Source organism: Salminus brasiliensis, chromosome 1 (assembly GCF_030463535.1).
Source record: "Salminus brasiliensis chromosome 1, fSalBra1.hap2, whole genome shotgun sequence".
NCBI classification, from domain to species: Eukaryota; Metazoa; Chordata; class Actinopteri; order Characiformes; family Bryconidae; genus Salminus; species Salminus brasiliensis.
In genome coordinates, this window is record NC_132878.1 from 11709029 (window position 1) to 11733722 (window position 24694).

Genomic DNA, 24694 nt, shown 5'->3' on the forward strand with positions numbered 1-24694 from the left:
ACCATGTATTACTGTAGCAAAGATCTGCTGTACCCAACCTACATCTGACTTTAACTGACGAATAGCTGCCTTTTGTAGAAGAACGTTATGTACGTTCTACCTTCTGTGGAATGTTTCTTCACAGGAAACTATGAGACGTTCCCATCATAGTACATAGTAGTTTTTATATTGTCTTAGCATTTAGACTCAATCAAAAGAGATGCAAACAGACAAACAGACATGGTCAGACAGAGACGGCTGTCGCCAGTGTTGCAGAGACTCACACACAGAGAAAAACGATGACATGGTCTGATAGCTGTTGTAGGGGAACGGCAGCACTGAAGGCAGTACTGTCTGTCTATTTGATAGCAAAGCCTGCTGGGAACTGTAGGCACTGAGCCATGTTAGGAGCAGCAGTCATTGAAGCATGCTGTGATTTCAGCCTCAGAGACATGCTGGAGCTGCTGTTTTGATCTTCCAGAAATTCAAAACACCAGCATTCGGAGAAAGAACCTAAGCCTTTATATTTAGTCAAGGTTTGTGTAATTATACTGATGCTTTTCAGTTCCATTTATTCTTAGGCCACTGTAACAACTACTGTAGCAACTGTCTGATGCAAACACTACTTGGAGAACTGAGCTGGAAGAAAAGATGTTACAGGGGCCCTTGAATGTCAACCTGTATTTTTTCTTGGCATAGTTAATAATGAGTTCAGTACACAGAACGGACATACTGTGAATCCTCCTTGTGGATGTGTTCCTCCAGCATACCCTGAAAATCCAGCATACCAAAACAGGGCTAAAAAAGGGCCAATTCCAAAACCCCAAGACGTTAACCTAACAGTGTTAACTTATCATATTTACACTCCTAAATTTACCCTCAGGCCACTAGTGAAAGCTCTAGTCAAAGCTGCAGAAACAGTAAAATGTGATGGCAACATCATGAGAATATGGTGTTGATACTGGAGAGCAGATCATCACCTCCAGGCTACGTATGGGAAAACAGGTTGCTACGCCCACCAGCCTTTGTGACCACAGCTTTTCCTGTCCCAGTGTCCACAGAAGGGGCAAACAGGGATCCACTCTAGGCTAGGCTAAAAGCTAACTCTAAAAACATGCCTTCTACCACTTCGTCTCTCCATAGCCCTGTCTCTCAAAAAAATTGGACTACCTCAGCTGAACCAAACTGGAGCTAGACACACGTCAGAAGGACTCAAGCCAAGCCAAACCCAACTGGCTAAAGCTAACCAGTTACAATCTCTTCAGCTAGCTAACAGCACATCATGCTCAGAGGACACACTGAGAGGACAGCTACACTATTCAGTAAGACTCAGGAATAAATACAATGTTTACAATAGTTTTAAAACCTTGCTCTAATTTGCAGCTTACATGAGTCGTTGTAGTGCCGTAAATCAGTCGGTTAAAGTAAAGCTCATGGCTTTTGTTATCTATTTGTTTTTTTAATCTTAATCTGTGTGACCTTCTCTTACCATAGCTGTGATCTCATCAAAAGACTGCAGGTACCCCACAATTTTGGACTTGTGAGCAGGTTCCACCCGGGCGAAGCACCGTGCCCGTTTCACAGCCTCTCTCTGGGCCTCCGGTGACAGGTCGTCAAACTCGCGGCCTGTGTAGGCTTTCCCATCCACATCTTCATTCTCGCTGAAGATGCCGATACGTCTGCAGATGGCCACTGCTGTGCCTTTGTTGTCGCCCGTGATCATGATGACCCTTATGCCCGCCTCACCACACAGCTTAACTGAGCCAATCACCTCCTTCCTGGGCGGGTCCAGCATGCCCACGCAGCCGACGAATGTCAGGTCAGACTACACAGGCACATGATTATACATATAAGTCACTGCAGTTATTAGATTGAACTGTTGCACATAAACTACCACCTGGTTATTAATCACAGGGCTGTGGGTTCGATACCTGGGTCCGCTAAGCTGCCACTGCTGAGCCATTGAGTGAGGCCCTTAACCCTCTCTGGTTCAGTGAAGCCAAAGAATGGCTGACCCTGTGCTCTAACCCTGGCTTTCTGATCTGAGAAATATGTGCTGCGTTGCACAATGACAATTAAGGTACTAATAGTTTGGAAAATTGCAGGTTTTTGTTGAGTTGGTAAACCCTTGAATTTCTATTTATTTGCTGAATTTAATATAATAACAAATGAAAACCTATACCATCTAGAAGTAATTTCTTTAATATTCCCAGTATTTAATAAACAACAAAATGTTTCTAATAATAAACAGTACTGCTTTTTTATGATAAAAATACACAATATGGACAAATGTATTGGGACACACCTTTCATTCAGCTCCATTGCCACAGGTGTTTAATATCAAGTCCCTAGCCATGCAGTCTGCCTTTACAAACAGGAATGGGGGTTTTCTAAAGAGCTCACTGAATTCCAGTGTGGTTCTGAACAGGATGCCACCAGTGTCAGACAGTTGGTGACATTTCCTCCTTTTAGCTATTTCATCATCAACTGTGATGACTAAACGTTAACAGCATTTAGGAACCACAGCACCTCAGCCATGAAGTGTCAGACCATGTAAAGTTACAGAACGGGCACAGAGCTTGGTGCATAAAAGTCTCCAATGACTCAATAACTGCAGAGCTCCAAACCTGCTGTTAGAGTTGCAAAGGCCATATTAATGGGTTTAGAATGGGATGTCATCAAAGCTTCTGTAGGTGTAATGTGTATGTGTCCCAATACTCCTGTCCATGAAGTGTATATAGTATAGGAATAATCCTACTAATAATATACTGCTTATGTACAATATATATGGTAAAAATCTGGACATTGCTTTAAATAAGAAGCATTCTGTACATTCCACTTCATCCATGGTGCTAAACAGCTTTCTCAGTCCTTTCAAAGTACAACCCTGTTTATTCTGGGCACATCTCAGCTCATTTCAGGAGTTGTTTATAGCTTCCTAGCTACTGCTAACTACTGAAAGTGGTAACATTGCACAGGACTCATATAATTAGGCTAATTGTCTACATTTATCTGCACCCAAATTGGTTTTACACGACTGAAACCCTGGATTCCAAAAATCCAATTCAAAATGATGTCCTCACTCAACACAAGAAATTACCAGAAAAAGCTTAATTTGACTTTAATTATGTAATATTGCACACAAAGACATGCTCGCTCCCCCCATCTCACCTCATACGTTGAGAACTTGGTTGCGTTCTCCAGGTCCATGTCCTCCTTGCGAGGGGGCGTGTCCCGTGTGGCCAGAGCCAGGCAGCGCAGGGTGTCCTTCCCTGTGCCCCAGTCTCTGATGGTGCTCATCAGCTCCTCCTTCACAGCCATGCTCAGTTCCACCTTCTCTGTGCCCACCCGCACATGTGTGCACCGGTCAATCACGCTCTCTGGAGCGCCCTGGCAAAGAGAGAAAGAGAGAAGAAGAAGCACAGAAGGAGGAGTGGAATTAAATAGAAGGTTTTTAACCTCAATACAAATGCAGCAATAAGACATTAGCATAAAATAGAGAAAATAGAATCACATCTTTCTTATTTTTACTATTTTACACATTTTTCAATCATAGTGAAGACACCAAACCTATCATTTACCACCATACTGACCTCACTAACATTCTTGTCACTGAGTGCAATCAAATCCTCATATCAAAGCTCCAAAATCTAGTAGTAAGCCTTTCCTGGACAGTAGAGGTCGTTACTCAACAAAATCAGGACTTTTTAATATCCTTTTTAATACCCTTGAGACACTGGGGGCCAGCCAGAAATGATGGTTTGGGCTGTGGAGCACTGAAACTATTCCAGAGTCATGGAGCTCTATCCAACACCTTTGGGATGAATTGGATTGGCAGACCTAACTAATGTTAAGGTAACCAGATTCTCACAGAAGCGTCCCAACTTCTAGTGCAAAAGCTTCCCAGAAGAGCAGAAGCTGTTACTGCTGGTGGGGCATACTCTGCTTTAATGCCCTTGGTTTTGGAAGGTATGTTGGGTGGGCAGCTGTCTGCAAACTTATACCAGTACTTACACCGTCTGTCAGGGGGCTAATCTTTATTCTTGGGACTGCAAGATGCACGTGGCTGTTTCATACTGTACTACAATAATGAGTGTTGCACGGAGGGATAGCTGGCTTGGACCTTGGGGGAACGGCTTTGTACCTTAATGAACATCTTGCTCTGCGAGCCTGTTTTAGTGGGTGTGCAGAACACAGACATGGACTTCCTGTCGCGAGAGAACTCCAGAGTGAACTCCTTCTTCATCAGCTTCCTGATAACCTAAAAGAGGAAAGGATGTAAGGAGAGAGAGAGCGGGAGAAAGGTAGAGAGAACATAATGGTGAGTTGAATGAACAGTGTGCCAGTAGGCGGTGTGTGTTGTGTCATTCTCAGCTGTTCTCTAGGGTAGCCTGTAGACAGGCTTGTTTGTGGCCACCTGTCAAGCCCAGGTGGTGAGCTCTTGGCACACACTCGCACATATACACACACACACAGATGAAAAAGCTGGCAATGACAGGCTCTATTCCATACTGCAGCAGGCTCCTTAAATCTGTTTGGCTTTAACACACCACCATGCTCCATCACAAGGGAATCTCGACACAAGGAAGGGGGACCAAGAGTCATGGAACTGTAGCAGTCAAATACACTGAAAGGTCCTGATGCAGTTTCTTACTTTATGGTGTTTTCACACCTACAGTTGGTTTGCTCTGGTGCAAATCATTTAACGAGACTGTAAGCTTAGAGCGTTTTCCCTTTGATTTGGGGAAAAAAAACAAAGGCACCAAAATGCGTCAACAAAGATCCATGTGAGAACGGTCTCTCAGCTTATTGGTCAGACCTGTTTGGGGCAGGAGCAAGAAAGTAAATACAGAAAAAGGGTCCTGTGTTCCAGACTAGTGCATATCTTAGTGAAATTTAACACGAATAATTGGGAGAGATGGCATTTGTTCATAGGCCCATTAATTATGTGGGCAATATACCAGGTAAACCTGTCGTTAAGGCTGTTTAGCTCCAACTTGTGGAGCTCCAACCTATTTTGAGTTGGCTTAGATTGAGGTCAGATTACATTCTTAACAAAAACGAACCGCTCCAGAGTATAGTTTGGAACCAGACCGAGACCACTTCCTCTTAAGGGTCTTAGCGCGGTTGTTTTGATCTGCTGTATTACTGTATTACAAATGAATCCAAGAAAATCCACAAAAATGAACCAGAATATGATTTAACCTGAGTAAGAAGTGAAAGTGTCAAGTGCCCTTAGACAAGACCACTGAAGGAAAGTCTCTTACATGGCTGAATGGAGTGTTTCAGTGTTTCTCAGTCTACTATAAGGCTGCTAGATCTGTATTACACAGAGTGAATAATGTGTTTCCCTAGGCTTATAAAAGAAAAGCCACTTATTTGCATCTCACTTAGAACTGCAGCCAATGGACCGTTGCTTCAGCAACAGTTTTGTGGAAAATTGTGGAACCTTCATTAAGTTCCTTACAGCAGTCAATACAGCCTTTCAGTATGGGTTATTCATTTTCACCATCAGAAAAAGCAGAGAACATGTATTTAACAGAAAATGGGACAGAAACCTCAATAACTACGTATAATATCCAATGTTCCAGTGTTTAGTGAGTCCACTTTAGCCTTCATTCCAGCTTTCATTCTCTGCAGGGAGATTTTCCATAAAGGGTTAGCATTTTCTGCTTCTCACCATCCAATACATCCCAAACACACTGAATGCTGTTAAGCTCTGGACTCTGTGGTGGTCAGTTCGTTATTCTGAAAAACAGCAGCAGCTTTAGCAGTCTGGATGTCTTTTATTTCCTTAGTATGAGCTTCTTGATCAGCTCCACATCCTTTCAGACCCACATTGCTGAGTCATCTTCCAACAGTAGAAACACCTGTGGATTTCTCCTCTCTCTCAGCAGCTTACAGTGCTGTTCATCCGATGAGGTGCAGTTTTGGAGGTCTATCAGAACCTGAATGGTTGTGAGGGGTCCCTTTAGTCACTTTTTGAGCTCCAGTTTTGGAAACTGACTCTAATCCAGAGTCCTGCCGTCTTCGCCAACAGTAGAATAATTAGAGCATAATTGGCTGCGCCATCTCCGGGTGAGTGGATAGCTCTCTCGTTCGGGTGGATAGATGGTGCTCTCTCCCCTCATCACTCCTAAGCGATCAAGCATGTTAGCTGGTGCAGCAGAGGTGGGGACCCTGCACTTTCCTCCAAGCATTACATTGTCCAGCAGTATCGCATCGGTGGCTTTGCATGTATTGGAGGGGACGAGTTAGGTCTAGGGGGGAGCTGGGGGTGCTACAAACAGGTTGGTTATTTGGCAGTACCAGTTTGGGAGGAAAATGGAGAAATTCAATAAACAAGAAAAAATACAAAAACCACACACACCTACTGAAAGACTTGCACTTAATGACCATTTTGAGTGGAAATCCATGGCCTCTGACTTTATGGTACTATTTAATCGATGCCAGTGCTCAGTTGCTTCATCATCAACTCACTGCCTTCTATTACAAGCATGTTTAGATTCAGCAATGTAAACATTTGATGGCCGTAGATTTTTCTGTCATTTAAACAGCACTTTCCACCACTAGGTGGCAAGCACACTCAGCACTCAGGCAGTGTTAGTTCCGACGGGTTTGTGATGGGAGCAGATGATGCGCTCCCTCTGAAAAGGGCACTTGACAGATGTCCAGATAAGAGGCATAATGCGAAAGAAAACAAAGGATCTTTTTTTTCCTAAACACCACCACAGGGCTGTAAAGCTAGTTAAGTCGCACCATTGGTTTGGTATACATAACCCTGCCTTTGACGTCAGAGCACTTTACGTATGTGTTTAAAAACTGTCCAGTTCAGTCTATACAGTGAGAGAGCTCCTCGTCAAATCACTGTAAAAAGGGGAACACACTCTCTTCAGCCTGTTTCTGTCTCTTAAGCTCTCTCAGAGTTTAGCTAACCTCTTCATAAACTTGCCCGCTTGTCTAAATATTATGCTTTGCCTCTGGGAGCCTGTGTCACCAAAGTTTCTTTTTTTGTCATTTCTTCTTGTTGAGGAGAGAGGGATTTGCGTGGTCTTCATTTGGAGGGGTCAGTGGAAAAAAGACAGAGCCGCTGGTCATTCACTCCTTCTTGGGAACTCGCTGCCTCACTCCCTCAAGAGAGAAGATGGGGTGGGGTGGGGGGGGTATATTAAGAGTAAAATGGAATGGAGTCGACTAGGTGCCCACTGCTCCAGTTAGGAGTTAATACATTATGTACCCCTTTAGTTAGCTATTAAGGAGGTATCAGTATATCCCGCATGCGAAAAGAACAGACCGATATATCAAGTGGCTGATCTCATATTGTCTCATATTAAGGTTCTACAGATTTATTAGAGTACTGAAAAGACCTCTTCTCTTGTTTCGGAAGACATGAACAGTCAAATACCCTTTAAAGAGACTAAAGCAGTCAAACTAGCAGTTACTTGTTGTTAACCGTCATCAGAATGATACGCTACACCATGGTGGAATATTTGTTAACCTTGTCGCAAGTGAGTTCTGGCTGTCTGTGACTGTCTGCACAGAGTGAGCTCTTTTGGCACTATGGCAGTATGGACATGTGAACGTTCGTTAGCAGCTCAGCTGTATGTCGACTGTAGAACTGCTGTAACTATAGCTGGCAGTAACTGTGCAGTTCAAAGATCTACATCATGAATACGGTGGTACTTTTTTATTATAGCTGTTTTCTGCCTGTTTTCATAAAGTACTGACACATCATGACTTGAAGTGATTTATGTATTTATGTATTCACTGGATCTGAAATATAAATAAATATATAAAAAGTTTAAAATGATCATTTTAAAGATATAAACAAAGCAAGGGTTGTCTGTTTTGCCTTATCTGGCACCATGGAGCTGATACACCAACTCAAAACTGCACCACAGTTACATTCTGGTGCTCAGTGGCTTCTGTGCCCTTTAGGGTGGAACAGGCATTTTTTTCAGGAAGAGGCTAGGGAATAACTCCAGCCTTCTGAAAGCAGCCGTGTTTGTTTTCAGCACCAGGAATCAGCACTGAATGTAATGTCAGAAATGGGACCAATGGGATAAACTGTTATTACACAGAAACATTTCTATGAGGAGAACCAATTAAAATAAGGGCTAATTAACAAGAAACCCAATAAAATGAATGCTATTAATGCTGGTAAACATACTACAATGTTTATACTATAGGGATGTCATGATACCCCGTTTTCTTTTCCAATATCAATATGAAAGTGTTTCCACTAAAACATCTTTCCACTAAAATCTACTAAGCTTTAAAATAAGCTATAATTGAACCACTTCACCCAAGATGAGCATCTAAAAGTAGATTATCATGCTGCTTAAACTGCTTAAACACTCGACTACCCCACAGAGACGAACCACTCAGCTAACATCATTACATCACACAGAGTGAGTGTGTACTATTTCAGGACAGATTTGTTACACAATCAGTCCTGATTCATTTTTTATTGCCCTCCTATCTCCAATCCAGCATTTTTTGCTGCTCTCTGGCCCATACTTCTACACATTGGTACTGATGTACTATCTCTAATTAATTTCTGTTGTTTGAGTTTAAGAACTGAATTATCTCACGCTTATTAAATTACATCTGCCAAAATCAGTTACGTGAGTTATTTTCAGGTTCTTACAATTTATATTAGTCTCACATTTTCCATATCGATCAAACCTTAGAAGAAATAAGTCTATCTGACATTCAGCTGATTTATGACAAAGACAGGAAGTCATTATTTATTTCATATCAGTGTGAGCTGGAGCATGCAGTACAGAAACAGCCAGCTGAGGCGAAAACAAAACAAAAGTTCAGCTTCAACTTCCAAGAAATGCGAATGACATTGTCAGCATGTTTAGTTAAGCTACTCTATGACTATCCTATCAGTCAGTGGGTTTTTATGCTATATAGAGGTGCCAAGGTACGTGTATGTACGCTATATAGAGGTGGAACCAGGTTCATCATGAACCGCAACGTCAGTTTCACCTAGGAACCTCAAGCTGCAAGTCTTCAGCAAGTTAGCAGCATGCCATACTAAGCTTAGCTCAAGCTGGTTGGCGTCTGACTATGGCGAGTGCAAATGACACATACTGACAGGAAATATTACTATATAACGGTATTTGTTTTGGTCTCAAACTGTATCTGTGCTTACAGTCGTATAGAAAATACACTGTAGCCCATATCTATGTGTGAAGACTGGTGAACATAAATTTCCCAAGTGCGAGTCCCACCCTGAAACCTTTTGCTATAAGCCTTTAGACGGTTACCAACACACCATGCTAAGCTTAGCTGATTGGAGAGTTTAAATGGCACATGCTGAGAGGTAACATTACTAGTGTTAAGTTAATAGGTATATATGCTATATAGGGGTGTAAAGGTACATATATTGGTCTCAAACTGTAATGTCTGTGCTTGCAGTCGTAGGGAGAGTACGCTGTAGCCTGTACCTATGTACGAAGACTGATCAACGTAATGTGGTAACCAAATTTCCAAGCGCGACTTCCACCCAGAATCCTTAAACTGTAAGTTAGCAACACCCCGTACTAAGCCTAGCTCAAGCTAACTGGCATCTGACTATGGCAAGTGTAAACGACACATACTGAGAGGCAACATGTGTTCGTTCTAGTGTTCGGTCAATGGGAATATATGCTACATAGGGTGTAACAGTACATGTACTGGTTTTGAACTGTAACTTCTGTGCTTGCAGTCGAATGGAGAGAACAAATCAGCCTTCCATTAAACCATGACAGTAATGGACAGTGTGGTGTGTCATATTAGGACAGTACATCAGCATTGTATGTATGCAGAAACTCATCAAACATGCTTCTAATGCACAAGGTTTTTTTTTATAGTTCTATTTATTTTGTACTTTTATAACAAACTATGCATTTTAGCTCAGTAGCCAATCGTGATTTCTTGTCTAGCTTTTATATAAGCCCTACATAAAAACATGACCTATGCGAGAGTGTGTTCATTCCTGTTTAGAAATGTAATGCTATACATTTGATATCTATGAAAACATCTTTACAAATGTCTGACCTACAGAAACTCTACAGTTCTACAATGACATTTCCTCAAATGTGCCTTCCTCCACTTCCCATGCTTTTGTTCTATTAGCTGCTTCTCTCTTAGTTGTTCACGCCCTCTGCACTCTCTTACCACTTCAGCGGTATTTCATCACTCCTCAGCCTCTATCAATTTGCAGTTCATCACTCTGTGTCTACCCATTATACTCTTTAGTTCTTCTTCTGAGATTTATTGCACTATAAACTTTCATTCACTCATCCGATCCATCCTTCTATCTACCCGCAGAGCTCCCTCTTTCTGTACTTACCAAGTTGCACGCTCCAGCCCTATCCACTTTGCTGATGCCGGACAGGTCAGTCTTAAAGACGTTCATCTTCTCCACCAGAGTGGTCAGCGCTGTTTCAGTGGCCTCCCCCACCTTCTCATAAACTCCTTTAGCCTAAGAGAACAGAAGGGACAGGGTTATATGTGACACACAGATGCAAACGCATGCACACACAAGCACATACAAGCCACCAGGGATGCCAGTGAGAAAGCCAAGCCAAGTTTCCAGAAGAATGATCTCCTATATGAGAAAGCTATTCTCCTCAGTCGTATTGGATGGAAATTAGGAGGAAAATCAAGATAATAGAAGTGGAAGATGTTATGGAAGATGTTATGCAGTGCAAACTTGGAGTCTTTCTGTCTGACTGACCTCTACTGACATTCCTGGTAGATAGTGGGCTGTTTCTAGATCGGATCAAATGATTGTTAACAGACTATGACCAGAAAAAAACCTGCTTCTAGAATCATCATTTTTATATACTACTGCTGCAGTACTGAAGTTCATTCCTGGCCTTGAGGAAGCAAATGAACGGCCTTGGTTTTGTCTCTGTCTCAACATTACTACATCAGTCTTTTGAGGTATTATTGAGGTAATAAAACTCTGATTGGAGACAGAAAAGCAGAACTCCCTGAGTCCTGCTGTCAAGTCTTGACTTGAACTCTACTACTATTTAGGCTTGGTCTTGACGCTAACTCAACTACTACAAAGTCTTGGTTGGTCTTGACTGACTTGGCAACAGGGGTTTATGTGGAGGTCTTGACATGGTCTTGCCTCTAGTGATCTTGTTTCACGCACTATTACGCATGCAATGTTATAATGTTCTAACATTCTGACTGTGAATGAAAGTGAAAATCCACTAATCAAGTATTATGAAAATTAATTCATGCTAGTTGGCAGTTACTAGTTAACATATAAGTAAGGAGGAGAACTCTGCACTCTGATTGGCTAATGGGATAAACAGGTCACTGTTCTCCTCAGTCAGTATCTGATCAATGAACATGTTTTATTTCATACAATAAAGAAACAAGCAGTATATGTAGCATAAAGCTGTTACTAGTTCACATAAATTATTATTTAATGCAGATTCCAATAACATTACATCTATGCTCACCTACAGTAGTAGGCTTTTAATTCATTGTTCATTATTATCAACACCAATTTTGGCACAATGTTGATATCCAAGTTATAATTTTGCAATGCTTCAAACAGTACAACATCATAATGACCACACATTTAAATAAAAGCAGAGTTAGGACATGGGCTTCTTCAGGCTTAAAGGCAGATGTACACCCGGTCATTTTGGCAGGCAGCATTTATACAGCCTCTCTTTACGCTCCAGTTCAGTGTTTAAGGTCTATTTGCAAATGCAAACGAACACATGTGAGTCTTCCACAGAAAAGCACACTTGCACATATTAGCATAGTATAACCATTAACTGTTATCACAATACTGCCCTTCGCAAAGTGATATTACAGAAGGCTCTAACACATAAAGAGGCCTTTATTACTGTATGACCAAAACACAGGTCCAGCGTGTGTTTGTGGGTATTCTGATGAATTAAGGTACAATGTGATCATAAAAACACAGGCTATGTGTTTTGATATATTGCAGGGTACATAAGGAGCAAACCAAGCCCTCAACAGCCCAATGGTGGAGTTCCCACTGTATCACATGATATTCGCTGCATATGCAATACTTCTATGTCAACATGAAGATTTGACAGGTTGCTCTGATTTTGCTACATAAACACCAAAGCAGGATGTAGAAGTCCCTCAAGCCTGTCTTAACCTGCCTGGTCCACAAGTCTACCTGCATACACACACACACACACACACACACACACACACACACACACACAGTGTTGTGTAACGTGGTTGCATTGGTACCATGGTGATGACAGGGAGATGAGAAATGCGAGCCAAACAGGCAAAACAAGTCAGGGGCCGGGAACAAGTGGAGAGGTGGAGAGCGGGTGTGTGTGGGTGAGTGAAGTCCATAAATGTTAGCACCTTCGCTATGTGGGATGGCAGAGTCACTTTGCCATGGTGTGTGAAGTGTATGAGTGTGCATTTAACTTTGTTCACACAGGCAGGGTAAAAATGTATGAGGCATGAGGTTTACTATTACTTAGGTTGATTATTTTGATGATGGAGTGGGACACACATGCTCTAACAGGGTCGATGTGATTATTCAGTATGTATAGTCGCAGATACGTTTTTGACTGAGGATGTGACGGAGAACCACAGAGAATACGGAGATACAAGCAGTTGATATTGTGTCTCAAATTAAGTGGGGAGTTAGAGTGGTTGGAGGGGTGGGATATTGATCACAGGGTTGTAGGTTCGATACCAGAGTCTGCTATGCTGCCCCTGTTGGATGCTTGGGCAAGGCCCCTAATCCTCTCTGCTCCAGTGGCTATGCAGTATCACATATGATAGAAAGAGAGAAGAAAGAGGCAATTTCTTGTGAAATGGCTACATCTACATTTGTGATGTAGCCATGTACAAATGGCTACATTTTGTACATTCATACAAAAGATGACAAATCTGTACAGTGTCAATTGTGCAAATTGTTGTTCTATGCTAAACTTTGGTCAACATAAAAAATGCAACCACTGCTACATTAGCTATTAATATACCTTAGTGTAGTCTACCTCTCCAGGGATGACACAGCAGTCTCCGAAGCAAGATTTTCCAGTTTAAAGACTAGGAAAACCCTCTTCTGATGATGCAACATTTTCCTGCCCTAAAGTACAGCTGCTTTAGGGCAGGCGTATGCTTTGGGTCAGCTACAGCTTTTGAGTCTGTTTAAAGTACTTTTTTTCTGAGAAATGAAGCCAAATCTCTAAAGTTTTTGCTAAAATTTGGACAACCAATGGATGACCTCCTATATATCAGTGGCTAGGTAATCAGTCAGGGTTGTTCGAGCACCAAATGGATTTCCAGTGTTCAAATAACATTAATGTAACACATGCTGGATGTAGTAGTGAGAAAAAACATGAAAATTCTTTCGAACCAAGAAGGGAGATGGGTAGTGGTGTAACAGATCACAAAACACAGTTTGGATAAGATCACGATTTTTGAGTTAGATCATTTTTTCCATTAGCTAAAAACCAAAAAGGGAGACAAATGTGAGACAGTAATTTTAGCTTTCAGTTTGCTTACTGCAAGTGACTTTTATTTTGACAGTCAGTTTGTTCAAATTAATGACTTATTTTGACCTTCTGTTAATTTGTTTATGTTGGTGACTTTTATTTTGACACCAATGTAGTGTCTATTCCCTTTCATTCCGTTCCACAGTAAAAGTTAATAGTGGAGTCAGTCCGTTCTCCCTTTTTTACACTCAGTGTCTATAAGAGACTCCCACTCCTCACACTAACAGAACTCCGCCTTCACACTGGAGTTATGGTACTGTGGCTTTTCTTAGTGCGTAGCCTTCCGGATCTCGTGGCTTTGTGTTTACAAACCATAAAGGTTTTATCCACATGCTCTGTTCAGGTGACAGACAGCTGCTCAGTCTGTAGGTCTTCACTGCAGAATCACTGAATTATTACTGTAAAAAGTAATTGTGGCAGTTTCGCACGGTTTTAAGGTTAACCCCTTATACTCTATGACTCTTTACATCCCAAGGATTACTAACCGGTAACTACATGCAAAGCAATGCGACCTGCTTGAGTTGTTCCTAAGTCATAACAATGGGGAAAGCTAGGAACCAGCATCGGTGCTTAGGATCGGAGTTTAATCTGTGGTTCCTGTTTGTTCCGAACCGTGGGGGGTGATCTGTGTGAATCACGGATTATCTGTGGTCCGTTACACCACTAGAGGTGGGGAATGCACTGCTAGGGGAACATTACATAACACGTTAAACATTAGTTTTAGGCTCTTTAACATCAGACATTTTCAAATTGCATAAACTGTTGAAATGCTCAGTCCTAACACACACTGACCTCATTGTAGTCCAAGGACGAGTCGTTACACATGGAGCAGATAGTAGCCAGTTCGAGAAGGCCATCGAAGTCCCCACACTGTACTGGCTTGCTGCCTTTCAGCCTAAGAGGAAGAGCCACAAGCAGAACCACAATGTCAAAGCTTGTGCAAAAGCCCAGACTGACAAATTAGTCTTAATCGGAGAGAATGAGAAAGAACAGCAGGACCCAGCAGGCCTAGCCAGCTTCTCTTACGTGCTGGCGTTTAGTACAGTATCAAGAGATGTGTGCATGTGTATGTGTATGTGCTTACACTTGTCCTTCTGGAGCATAGGTTGAGCCAGTGATGCTGAACTCATGAAGTGAACAGTTGGAGCTGTCTGCCTTGTCCACCACAAACATCTGGTGTGAGAGACAGAGGGAGAGGACAAGAGAAAGAGCAATACAGATTAGGACAGACAACAATAAAGTCCACCATGTCTTTCTAATGTGTTTAGCTTTAAAGCCAGCTGTATTGATGAAGAGCCTAGAAGTGCTACAGATGAACAACAGATAGAATTTCAGTACAAACAACTTGAGGAGCAAGAAGTAAATGTTTCTTTGAAAGGAACTTCTTTTGGGAGGAAGTGGTAAAAACCCAAATAAAGAACAAGAAATTTTAAAATGAGGAAGAGGCAAATCGGAAAATTAAGAAACAGGGGCCAGCCAATTAGAAAAGGGGTTTCCCCTCATCCACAAACCAATCAGCAGCATAGGAGTGATGTCATTCTTTTCCAGGAACTGGGAGAGTTCCTGAGTTCACACGCCTGGCATGAACCCCAGTGTCTACACACAAAACCACACACACACTCTACACACTCTACACACTCTACACACTCTACACACTCTACACACTCTCCTAACAAATCTGTTTGTTTGGGTGTACTGTATGTCATAACAGCCTGTGGAAACTTGCGGAGAAGTGCGGCAGCTAGTTCTTTGGAAGGTCCCAGTGGTGATCCCCCAGCAGACCAGAGGCTGGTAATGACCCATGCAGACAAAAGAAATGTACATGCAAAAAACTTGTATTTCCAAAATGGCTACTTTTGATGGATGTAATTTTGGAGCATTTCTATTGGCCCATTCATCATGAAATTTGGACACAGTGTAAAGAACAACTACCAAATTCACATCATGTTAAAAAAGGTTTATGCGTGGCAGCGACTGTATTGAGGGAAATAAACAGGAACAAGGGTTATAAACACACTGTAAGTCCAAATCGCTCCTAATGAACACATTCAGCTACTTTAAGTTGCACCCAGTAATAACACAAATGTGAAAATGCACACAGTCACACACAGTCGGTCTAGTTCCTGTAGAGCAGTACTGCCAGTAGAATAGGACTCTCAGGAGCAGATAAACATCAACCTATTGGCACCATGTCTATTTTCAGACATGGTCTAGAGGGGTATAAAGCCCCCATTGGTGCTCCATCCACTACTTTTGGGATGAGTTGGGGAGTTGGGAATGAGGTGGGGTTGTGATCACCCAACATTCTGACCTCATTAATGCTGTTGTTGCTGAATGCAATAAAATCCTCACAGCAATGCTCCAAACTCTCTGCACAGCAGAGACACAGCTGCTCTAACAAAAGCAGAATAGACTCTCTCTCGGCCCAATACCTTTGTCTAAATATACTCATTAACAAAGCCACACAACAGGACACCTGAAATCTTTTGGGTGTTTCTCAGCTGAGAAGGTGACCTGAAAACCATTTCCCAACAAACATTTCCCTTTCACAAACAAACACACCTTTAGTAGTGGTCAAGCCTTAACTGCACTCATTTGTAAGCTACAGCTACCGCCTGAGAGACAGATCGGGTGTTGCAGCCACAGTTGTAGAAAATCAAGCTGTAGAATGGGTCAGACTAAGGAGCTCGGAAACTGTCACAGGATGCCACCGTTTAGTCTTCACTCTAAAACCTTGAGGACAGCCTTCACCAGAAGAGTGGATGCTGTTATACAGTCATGTGAAAAGATGAGAACACTCCATGAAAACCATTGTCTTTTTATACATATTATTATACAAGTTTGATTTTCATGGGAGGTGTGCAACGAGTAAAAAAACATCAGGCCTAGACTCAGTATTCATCTGTCCAAAGCGCACAGTTCCAGAATTTTCAAGGATCTCCTTGTTCCACACTTCCCATGAAAATCAAACTAGTCTTAAAACTGGTCTCTTTTGGATAGTAGATGCTGTACTTGTGACATCAACTGTGACTACAAGAGCTACCTGTAGATTCTGTAATTATATTTTAGGACTATTGCCTTGACTTCTCCACACATCTTGGAGTCAGCTCTTGGGAAGAACTTGACCTGACCTGCCCAGGTAGTTTTTTGCATTGGTAAATTATTTTACGGACAGTGAAACTGGCTGGTTTCGGAGTTTTCTGAAATCTTCTTAATCCTTCTCCAGGCTCATCTGCATCTACAACCTTCTTTCTGAAGGCCTTAGAGAGCTCTTTGGATCTCACCATGGTAATAGCACTCACTTTGCCACTCGAGAGCAAACCACCTCCTACTAAATATCTGAGGTTTAAATAGGACAGGCTCCTCCAAAATCCCCTGTAGTGATGTTCTGATCATCAACAGCTGATGTGCTGCCCCTGATTCTAATTTATAGGTATTTTAAGCAGTAACAAAATTTGGGGTTGTCTGAATGTTTAGTACATTTTACACATTATTTTAAAATACATTTAAAAAAGACAAACGTTTGCATGGGGTGTCCTATTTTTCTTTTTTTACATGATTGTAAAATGTTGTAAATAACTCCATACTAGTGCCCACAGATTTGTAATGGAATATCCAACAAAATCCTATTGGTGTGATAGTCAAGCCAGGTGTCCAAATACCTTTGGCCGGTAGCGGGAGGGAGCTTTTGGTGAGGACATGACAAAAGTCCACACCAGAAAGCTCATTTGTCTCTTCTATCTTGGTTGAGCCATGTTGCCGTGGGTCATTATGGCAACAGATGCCCGGGTGTCGGGTAGCGTGTGGTGATATGTAATGATTATCTGACAGATATGGGTTTGATGAGGCACGTGGCAAATAACTGTGTGTGTATGAGAGACAGAGAGAGTGAGAGACAGAGAGACAGAGAGAGAGAGAGAGAGAGAGAGAGAGAGAGAGAGAGAGAGAGAGAGAGAGAGAGAAACGGGGGCTAGGTCTCATGCTCTGCCTGAATTCCCTATAGAGTTGTAATGATGAAAGTTAATGGAGAAAAAGAAAGAAGGCTGTGCAGTGGAGCATAGCCAGTCTCAGGCTATGGGAATACAGCCCGGAGGTCTGGAGCACTGATGGAAATGAATAGCCACTCAGGCACTCGCACTGCCATTTACAGCATATTCAACACTATTAAAGGGTAAAGTCTCTCCCTGAGGGGATGCTACGTTTTTAGCAGCAAAAGCTGTTTAATTTAAACTCTAATTTAACATAATGTGAGCCCGACACAATTAAAGACAAAAAAACTAAACTAGTGCATTAGTCGACAGACTGTGGGCTGCATCCATCATTGGATAAATCATTATGGGCGCAGTGGAGGCTCAGTGGTTGATGACGAACCACAAAGTTGTGGGTTTGATACCCAGATTCGCTAAGCTGCCACTGCTGGGCCCTTGAGGAAGGCTGAACTGAACTGGGCTCTGACTGCAGCTTTCTAGGATAGGATATGTAAAGAGAAGAACTGAGAGGGACAAGGGTGGCTCAGTGGTTAGAGCCCTGGGTTATTGGGTTCACATGGTCATGGGTTTGATATCTGGGTCCGCTTAGCTGTCCCTACTGGGCCCATTTACTGTCCTACGCTAGGATATGCTAAGCTACATGATCACTATATATGGATATCATGCAACCCTGAAAGATGGACAGAATGAGCTACACAGCTAGACAGAAAGTCAGCTAGATAGCCAGATAGTTAGACAGACAGACAGACAGACAGCTAGCGAGATAGACAGACAAATCTTAGACCTGTAGCAATAGGGGAACCCTTTTTTTAACCAAGTAAAGAAACATTTTCATGGTTCTATACAGACCTATTGCCTTTACTAAAGAGCCATTCAATAAGTTTTTTATAGATAGAAAAACAGACAGATGGCCAAACATACAAATAGCTGCACAGCTAGCTAGACAGACAGATAGCTTAAGGTAGCAAAACCCTTAATGAACTATTTTTAAGAACTGTAGATAGATTGAGGGGCTGCCAGAAAAACATAGAACTAGCTACAGTGGGGGAAAAAAAGTATTTAGTCAGTCACCAATTGTGCAAGTTCTTCCACTTAAAAAGATGAGAGAGGCCTGTAATTGACATCATAGGTAGACCTCAACTATGAGAGACAAAATGAGAAAAAAAAATCACATTGTCTGATTTTTAAAGAATTTATTTGCAAATAATGGTGGAAAATAAGTATTTGGTCAATAACAAAAGTTCATCTCAATACTTTGTTATAAATCCTTTGTTGGCAATGACAGAGGTCAAACTTTTTCTGTAAGTCTTCACAAGGTTGGCACACACCGTTGCTGGTATGTTGGCCCATTCCTCCATGCAGATCTCCTCTAGAGCAGTGATGTTTTGGGGCTGTCGGCAGGCAACACGGACTTCACACCAAGCTGCTTGCCTATTGCAGATTCAGTCTTCCCAGCCTGGTGCAGGTCTACAATTTTGGTACAATTCTGGTGTCCTTCGACAGCTCTTTGGTCTTCACCATAGTGAAGTTTGGAGTGTGACTGAGGTTGTGGGCAGGTTTCTTTTATACTGTTAACGAGTTCAGACAGGTGCCATTAATACAGGTAATGAGTGGAGGACAGAGAAGCCTCTTAAAGAAGAAGTTACAGGTCTGTGACAGCCAGAAATCTTGCTTGTTTGTAGGTGACCAAATACTTATTTTCCACCATTATTTGCAAATAAATTCTTTAAAAATCAGACAATGTGATTTTCAGATTTTTTTTCTCATTTTGTCTCTCATAGTTGAGGTCTACCTATGATGTTAATTACAGGCCACTAATGTTTTTAAGTGGAAGAACTTGCACAATTGGTGACTGACTAAATACTTTTTTTCCCCACTGTGCATAGCTGGCTAGATCTTTGACTTCTAGCGTCTATCTGTTTTCATGGTTCTATATAGACCTATTGCCTTCAGTAAAGAACCATTGAAGAACCATTATTAAGCAGCATAGACAGACAGACATACAGCCAGACAGATACATGGACACACTATTAAACCTGAATGAAACAAAAGAGTTTTAGCTGCAACAAAAAAGAACGGTAATCCCACACATCTATTAAAAGAAGCTATAAATATTTATAGAATTTACAAGACACTTACGAGAGACTACGAGCTTATAAATGTGCAACCACACTGTTGCCTCATGCAAAGAAATCTGGATAATAAGCCAAAAGCTTTTATACCGATACTTCACACACATTTCACTTGAAACATCCTTTATAGCCTTCGGCTTTCCTGGTGTCAGCAGTTTACCAACAGCAAAGTGGCAACGGATGGCAAGAGCGAAAAAAACAAAGGAGGACAAAAATAGGAAGAGAGAAGTATGCAGGCATCCCACTGAAGCTGGGAAGAGGAAGAGAGGGAGCGAGGGAGAGGAGGCAGGACAGCCACGAATAGAATAGCGCACATACACACATCTCTCAGAGCTCCAGCCCAGGGGACATGAGTTCTAGGCCATGGTTTGTCTCAACTCAGTTTCAACTACTGCCCAATAACTGGTAATACCCAGACTAGGACTAACACACACACACACACACACACACACACACACACACACACACACACACATACAAACAATACATACAGAAAACCACACATACACAACAGACAAAAACACTGACATTTTGTTCACACATATAATTTAAATGAAATGTCATCAAAAGAACGCCTTGCCAACTGTGAAGTGTGATGCTGTAGGGTTGTGTTGCTGCCAGTGGCATGGGCAAATCCTGGATTCAAGTGTTAAACCATCCGTTAAAGGTGCTGTATACAATTCTGGACAACCACTGTTGATATTGGACACACCCTCCCTTCAGTGCTTTTTCAGAAGCTCCATCATGCACAATGTGGGTTAACAAATTGTTGCTACAATCGCTGCTGCTAAGCAAACACACAAACACACATTCACAAATAATACAAATCAATAAAGACCTTTGTTACCCACCAATCATGTACAACTTGACAACCATTCGACGGTCTCTCCATCGCCCAAACACCTCACCACCGTTTACAATGAGCCTACACCTTCCCTTTCCCCGAGCATGAATGTCCATTAAACAATCACATTGACCATTTGTGACAGACACAGATGGAATTTGGCTTCAAATGAACACACACATACACACCATACATACCACACCAGTGAAACATAGTGGACACACAGTGGACAGTGAGCACATGTACCCGACGCGGTGGGGAGCCATTGGTGCGGCGCCTGGGGAGCAGAGAGGGTGAAGAGCCTTGCTCAAGGACCCAACAGTAGCAGCTTGCTAAGCCTGGGTATCGAACTCACAACCCTGTCATCAATAGCCCGGAGCTCTAACCACAGAGCCACCACTGCCCCAGCCACTTTGTTTGTTTCCTATTTACAGAGCCAGGGCTGAGTCCACTGTTGCTGTTTGGCTAGAACAGTGTTGTATTACTCGGCCCGAGCCACTTTGTTTGTTTCCTATTTACAGAGCCAGGGCTGAGTCCACTGTTGCTGTTTGGCTAGAACAGTGTTGTATTACTCGGCCTGAGCCACTTTGTTTGTTTCCTATTTACAGAGCCAGGGCTGAGTCCACTGTTGCTGTTTGGCTAGAACAGTGTTGTATTACTCGGCCTGAGCCACTTTGTTTGTTTCCTATTTACAGAGTCAGGGCTGAGTACGAACACGGGACTTTTTTTCCCAGTGCACAAATAGACCAGAGGTAACTAAGTTACAGGTACCAAACTATCTATCTCTATTTAGTAGTATCTGAGTATCTGTGCTTCTCTGTATACTTTGTATATCATGGATATAAATCCACTATGTTTAAGCTGATATTTTAAGGCCAAAATTCTACATAGGGTTGCATTAAGTGTAGGTGATATCCGTGCATTGGGTCAGCTGCAACTTCTCAAATAAAAGGGTATTATGACACACATTGTGTATTTTGATATCTTCAAGTATAGTGGCATTTTCATTGCATTTCCCACCCATACTCACATGTATTATGTAAATACTTCAAAGTAATAAATAAAAGTGTAACAATACACCCAACTTTAGATTAGGTTGACAATACTAAGTTCACAATTCAATTCTCTCACAATATTCTTCAAAATTTGAATAACAAAAATGAATGCATGCATATTGTGGCATAATTTACTAATGAGACTCGAGCTGGGAGGAGAGAGGAATATGTATAATAGGCGCATGATCTAAACATGCTGAAAGGGGTTGGTAATTAGAGCTGGTTGTTTTCACAAATAATAGAATGCTTATTTTCCACTATCATGTTTCAATGTATCGTTACACCCCTAGTAATAAGATCTAGGTCCTTCGAGGTCTAACCCTAACCTCTTACCTTAATCTCAGTTACTAAAAAGAAAAAGCACTTTAGGACCATTTGTTCCAGGTACAGAGTCGCCCAGTACACACAAGCTACTTGATAAACGCATAAATTATGACCTCATGCACCACTTATTCACCTTGCACGTAAACACACCATACACCATTGAAGTGTATGTGTGCGTATGTCTTGTCTTGCTTGCAGGCTATGTAGTCACCTTGACAACATGGAACAGGTGAGCTGAGGACAGAAGCGAGTGTGTGTGTGTGTGTCATTATCTCACAGTGAAAACATTTGCTTCCTGGAAACTAATAACACACCGCTGGGAATGCCAGAATCAATCGAAGCCTCTGTAAAAATCTATTAGCACAATACAAATAATACAGCAACAGTGGTGCTACATAAACCCTGCGTCAACAATCTGGGGGCCCCTAGCTTAAAAGAAAAAGTAGCATGTTTGTCGTTAAACGAATTAAGGACAATTACTTTGATGAACAATATCAGGTGTATATGTTTGTGAGAGTACTACCTTGTGAGTAATGCTCAAGGCCGTTCATTTTATCCCAGTGTTATGATGTTAGACCTTGTATGTAATCTCACACTTCAGTTCTTCACTCTCATAACTACACTGATGTCATATTGAACACCAGTTTTAAAGACCCACAAGATATGCTAATCCAAATGTTTACCAAATAATCTGTGATAGTTTCTGCATTAGGGATAATAATAAACCTAAATAATAACAAAGGGAATAATAAACCTAGGTTTCGAGGGCTTAAACTGATTTTGGACCCATAGTTTTAGTATGTGTAACAAAACCGTGGCAGATAGATTGCTAGCATGACAACAGCAGGCCTAAACACACAGGTTCACAGGTGCACTTTTCATTTTTTTCCAATGAGGTCTGGGTCAGAGGACTGTAAAGGCCATGGCAAAACCATCGGCTTGAGCCTCTTGAGATCCACTGTGGATTTTGAGGTGTGTTCAGGATCATTATCTTGCTGTAGAAGTCGCCCTCTTTTCAGTGTTTATTTTTTCCCCTTCTACAGATGGTGTGATGCAGAATTAGCTGGTTCTATTTTATCAGTCCACAGGACTTGATAAAATACGAAATGCATCAGGCTTGTTTCGATGTTTTTCTGAAAATGTCTGATGCTGAAGTAGGAAATGTATCTGCTAAGGTTTTAACATTAACAGTTAGGACATATCACGTTTCTCAAGTGCATCTATATTTCAATACAACCTATTAATGAGAGTAGATACGAGACACAAAACACAAGACAGGTGTTTCTAATAGCACTGGAAAACCAGTTACAATGAGCTGTCAGTTTAAGTAGTCGAGTGAGTACACTAACAAAAAACAGTAATACAGCAGGGTGTGAGTGGACTACAGCAGGTCTTGCAGCTGGCCTGTGTGAGATCAGGGCTTGTCTCGTATCACGGCAAGGCCGAGGTGAGTAAATATTTACACTCGCACAGCGGGACTCTTTCCGGAAGGTTCCTGGCTTTCGGAGGAGATTAAGCAGCTTTCTCACAGAGGGAACTCCCTGCTGTTAAACACAAAGAGGCCTGCTCTGCGCGCACACACCTACACATACACACACACCTTAGGGCATTATGACAGGTAGGCAACATTCCCTCACACCTGAATGAGCATAATGCATGAACACACAGCATTTCACACACACATTTGTTATTATGCAATATTAGGATGACCTGATTTTCACATTTATTTATCATTTTAAGTAAAATCTCTTTTTTATTTTTATATTTTAAGATTTCCAAATAACCAATAGGGTAAAGGACCCAAAGCAGAAGTTGTTTCTAAAATGTCATCCATTTATCTTACAAAAGGCTTGTCTTATCTATTTTGAGGTCTATCCACAGTTTTCTGATGATCTTTCTCCTTTTTAGATAGTCACGTGAATTTTGAGCTGTGCTTAGGATCATTATCCTGCTGTAGAAGCAAGAATCAGCTTTTTTACAGACAATGTGACGTACCAGTGGAATGTTCCTCATGCCACTGGCTGCAGCACAAGCTGGCTGCAGCAAAAGCCCAAAGTATGATCAACCCTTCCCTGTGCTTAACAGTTGGAGAGGTGTTCTTCTCATGTTCTTTATACATAACTTTACATCTATGGACTTCTTGGCCTTCAGGGACTTGCTTCCAAAACAGACCAGGCTTGTTAAGATGTTCTTTTGAAAATATCTGATGCTGAATTTTGTGGTAAGGACGCAGGCAAGGTTTTCGCCCAATGACCCTTCCATAAAGGTCATATTTGTGCAGGTGTCACTGCACAGTAGAACAGTGCACCACAACTCCAGAGTCCGGGGTCCAAGGATTTTGATTTGTCTTTCTAGCAATTCTATAAGCAATTCCCTTAAAGTTTTCTTGGCTTTCCAGACTTCAACTTGACCCCCGCCGGTCCTGTTAACTGACATTCATTAATTATATTCCAAACAGAGGGAGCATATACCTAAACAAATGCTCCTCATAGCCTTCTCCAAACTAATTAAGGTCAGTGACCACGGTAAAAGACATGAGAACTCAAATCTGCCCAATTTTAAGCCTAAAACTGATTTTGCCTGTCCTGATATTTCATCTTATCCCTTTTTTTCACTTGATTTCCTTACAGAGATTATGTTTTTGTCTGGAAAACACATGCACATAAATGCACATATGTTACCTCTAAAAACAGCAGAGAAAGAAAGGCAGCACATGGGATCTGCACTGAACATGCACTCATACCTAACACGGTGGGGGTTGAGGAGGAAAAAAAAAAAGAAGAAATTCAATCATGTTTTTCCAATTGAAATCATAAAGGTCACATAAGTTGGAAGTGGGACAACAAGTGTGTGT

The 24694-nt window shown here is 41.7% G+C and overlaps 1 protein-coding gene across 2 annotated transcripts in view; it reads right to left on the bottom strand.

The window, feature by feature from the left end:
• Nucleotides 1-24694, bottom strand: part of atp2a3 (ATPase sarcoplasmic/endoplasmic reticulum Ca2+ transporting 3) — a 113809-nt gene that overhangs the window by 11563 nt on the left and 77552 nt on the right. For both annotated transcript variants that reach the window (XM_072668257.1, XM_072668248.1), the window contains exons 9-14: nucleotides 14581-14669; nucleotides 14289-14391; nucleotides 10325-10456; nucleotides 4124-4240; nucleotides 3151-3369; nucleotides 1469-1804 (exon numbers count right to left, since the gene is read on the bottom strand). In XM_072668257.1, coding sequence (XP_072524358.1) covers nucleotides 1469-1804; nucleotides 3151-3369; nucleotides 4124-4240; nucleotides 10325-10456; nucleotides 14289-14391; nucleotides 14581-14669 — 996 coding nt within the window. The remainder of the gene's footprint in view (nucleotides 1-1468; nucleotides 1805-3150; nucleotides 3370-4123; nucleotides 4241-10324; nucleotides 10457-14288; nucleotides 14392-14580; nucleotides 14670-24694) is intronic.